The following is a 3,291-nucleotide window of genomic DNA, read 5'->3' on the forward strand; positions in this document are numbered from 1 at the left end:
CTGTACCCCACCTAAAGGACATGGCCCCTTGCTGGGCTATCTGTTGGGTGGAGGGGAAGCTGAGGGGGACAGGGACAGGTCACTGATGACACAGGTCATCTTTGATCCACACTGAATGGAGCAAAAAGGCATGGAAACATGTAAGGCAGTTCAGAGGGAGGCTGTGAGGCTTACGTGTTTGGTGTCTGCTCTTCCAGTTACAATTGCAACCCAAGCTGCACCTTGCAGGAGAGTTTTGTGTGTGTTTCTTGAGCTTTGAAGCTGTGAACATGTCCCCTTCTGCACGCTCCTAATAATCCTTGAACTAAAAGGCCTAGAAGCTATCTAAGGAGTAGATGAATGGTTGCTAAATGTGCAGAGGGGAATGGTGGCTGTAGTGATGCCTACCTCCTCTTAAACTCTGTGTGGAAATCTTGTAAGAGCTGCTTGTGCCTGTGCTGTGTCATATCCCGGTCCTGCCAGCAGGAAAAGGCAGCAGAATGTGGAGTCAGAGCCTTCCTGGTCACTTCTGCTAACACCTGCTGAGTCTGAGTTACGTGGGCGTAGTGAGAGCTGGCCATTTCTAACTGGACTTAGGGGCATCAGTGCAGTCCCCATCCTGGTTCTCCTAAGTGTGGTGCATGGTGCCCCATGGCACTGCCTTGGCGAAGGGATGGTGGCAGTCCAGCATTATGGAAGTCTGTGCATAGCTTGTGCTGACTTTGCTTTGTATTTTAGCCCCAGCTAAAATAGCAACTTTGGTATAATGCAGGGGAAGTAAGGTAGAGAAGATGCAAAAGCTGTTAGTGCTGTGAAACCTGGACATTGTCTTCTGAAGTGTGCTGTGTACGGACATGCAGCTTGAGATACCCCTTCACCCTAACTCTGCTGGGTCAATGTTTGACTCTGTCCTTCCACATCATATGGAGATGTTTTGAGCAGTGGGCTTTGGACTCGGTGAATGTTTGCAGTGTGCACAGTTTGCTGTGGATGATGGCACCTGCAGCTTTCGTTTCCTGCAGGCACCACCAGTGTACCTACATGAGTGGGTTAATCTGGTGACCCTCACTCCTGCCACCACTTTGTGGCCTTGGCATTGGGAATCTCTGACTTTTCCTTCTGAGGTGACAGCCCGGAGCAACAAGGCTGTTCAGATGGTGTGTGCTGCGAGAGGCTCATCTGGAAGATGTGTCCCTCAACCACACTGACTTGGGGAGGTACGAAGGGAAGGATGCAGCCGCCTTCTCAGGCTGGAGCTGCCCTTAGAGAAGGTGCAAATAGGCTGTGGAAGTGCTCATAAAGCAAATGCTGCTGCCCCTGCATTTGAAAAGACATGTGCTGTCAGGTATTGGTTGATGGGAATGAGGCAGTTCAGTCTGGCATCTCAACTTTTGGAGTCCTTGGCCAAATGTGGATGAAGGCACTGGGGATCTTTTCTTCTGTAGCCATGCTGCAACATGCAACCTGGATGCTGACTTCCCAGGGCTTTCCAGCACTCAGATTTTTCTTGAAGGAGCTGGTTTGGGTTCTTGGATGTAAAGCACGGCATAGGCCATTTACACAGGCTTTGTAGTAAATATCCCTAAATGCTTTGATTATGGGTTTTCAACCCATCAGGCTTATTGGCCCGGCCTGTGTGGTTTGAGTCAGACAGCACAGAGCAGCTGAGTCATGGTGAACAGTGCAGGCACTGCCGTGTCCCGCTTCTTTGCCAGGGATGTGGGACCTGTCCCCACCTTGCTGCAGTTGTCCTGTGACTCAGCCAGCACTGAAGCTGCAGCAGACAGCCCTCAAGAGGGGGGACAGCCAGGCCCAGCTGGAGGATCTTCCAAGTTTCTCTGCCTCCCACCCTTGGTGGTGTGTGGGATGCTTTAAATGCCTGTGCTCAGAGCTGTGCCTGTAGATGCCTGTGTGGCAAACTGCCCATGTTTGCAGGATGGGGCTCTGTTCCTCTTATCTCTGCCCTCTCTCAGGGAGAGAGCAGCCCTGCAAAGAGTTGTCTGTCCCTAGCTGTGAGTACTGTACTGGTCTCCCTCCCTGTGTCCTCAAAGAGCGGAGTTAGAGGCTGTGGCAGCAGCACGCCTGTTTTCTGATGAGGATTAGATCACACTGTTGGTGGCCACTGGCATGGGTGGCTGCCACCCCTCTCCTTGCCCTGCCACCAGTGGGGCTGCTGAGTACTCACCCCTACCTACTCCCCTGCCCCACACCTGCTGGCTCTGACCTGGGCTTCTTCATCTCGTTGCAGCTGGACGAGGAAGAGGAGAGGAGGAAAAGGCGCCGGGAGAAAAACAAAGTAGCGGCAGCACGGTGTCGTAACAAGAAGAAGGAGAGGACGGAGTTCCTGCAGCGGGTGGGTGCTCTGACCTGTCCCAAGGCGCAGCAGGGACCTCAGCAGGGCCAATTCCCTAGAAAGGTGCCCCAGCTGTGGGCAGTGCTCCCTCCTGAACTGCCCCTCTGCAGCCAGGTGGGGGTTTGGCTCTGGTGCAGTGGAGACCTGTCCTAGGAGGTGGCCTTGTGTCTCCTTGTGCTGGCACTAGGTAGTGCCAGGCATTGGGGCTAGGGATGAACGGCCTGAAAGGACCTGGTGCCTTGGCAGGTCCTCAGGCTGCTCCTGTGCTGCGGGGGCTGAGGGGCGTCACTGTGCAGAGATGGCTTATTGACCAAACTGTTTCTCCTTGCATCTTGCCATGCTGGGACAAAGTCATGTGTGGTTGTATTTCTGTCCTGCTAGGAGTCCGAGCGTCTGGAGCTCATGAACGCTGAGCTGAAGGCCCAGATAGAAGAGCTGAAACAGGAGAGGCAGCAGCTGATCCTGATGCTGAACCTGCATTGTGCGGACAGACAGCATCAAGACGCCTGAGAGCGAAGCCAACCCGCTGCTGGAGCAGCTAGAGAAGAAGTGAAGGTGTCACTGGGCCAGGAGGAGGAGACGGTGGCGCAGGGTCTTCCAGGGTCTCTCATGTATGTACTGTATGAAGAACTGTGCACCCAGGCCTGGTGCAGCCAGGACCCAGTGGGCTTCCTTGGGAACTATGGACCAAACAAATATGGGGACAGAGAAGATCAGAAACCTGTCAACCATGTACTCTGAGGCTGAACCTGGGAGCAGGGCTAGCGGCGCCGGTGAGGGCAACCTCCCTGTGATACCTCATCATGGCCCTTCAGTCTGCTCGCAGTCCCGGGGACCCATGACGCTGCAGCACGTCCCACAAGAGCCGTGCACCCCGTGGGGAGCGGGGGCTGCAGGCAGAGGAGCAGCGGCCACGCGGTGCCCGCCAGCGGCCTGCCCAGGCGCTGCCGCCGCTGCCG

General features: G+C 55.0%; 1 protein-coding gene across 1 annotated transcript in view; it reads left to right on the forward strand.

The window, feature by feature from the left end:
- The window catches only part of JDP2 (Jun dimerization protein 2), a 5,710-nt gene extending 2,736 nt beyond the window's left edge, over positions 1 to 2,974 (forward strand). Inside the window, 3 exon segments of the mRNA XM_010181891.1 lie at positions 2,228 to 2,332; positions 2,714 to 2,805; positions 2,807 to 2,974. Of these exon segments, the coding sequence (XP_010180193.1) occupies positions 2,228 to 2,332; positions 2,714 to 2,805; positions 2,807 to 2,885 (276 nt within the window). The 3' untranslated portion in view covers positions 2,886 to 2,974.
- The last annotated feature ends 317 nt before the right edge of the window (positions 2,975 to 3,291 follow it).

The sequence above is a fragment of the Mesitornis unicolor genome, unplaced genomic scaffold (assembly GCF_000695765.1).
Source record: "Mesitornis unicolor isolate BGI_N332 unplaced genomic scaffold, ASM69576v1 scaffold19543, whole genome shotgun sequence".
Taxonomy (NCBI): domain Eukaryota; kingdom Metazoa; phylum Chordata; class Aves; order Mesitornithiformes; family Mesitornithidae; genus Mesitornis; species Mesitornis unicolor.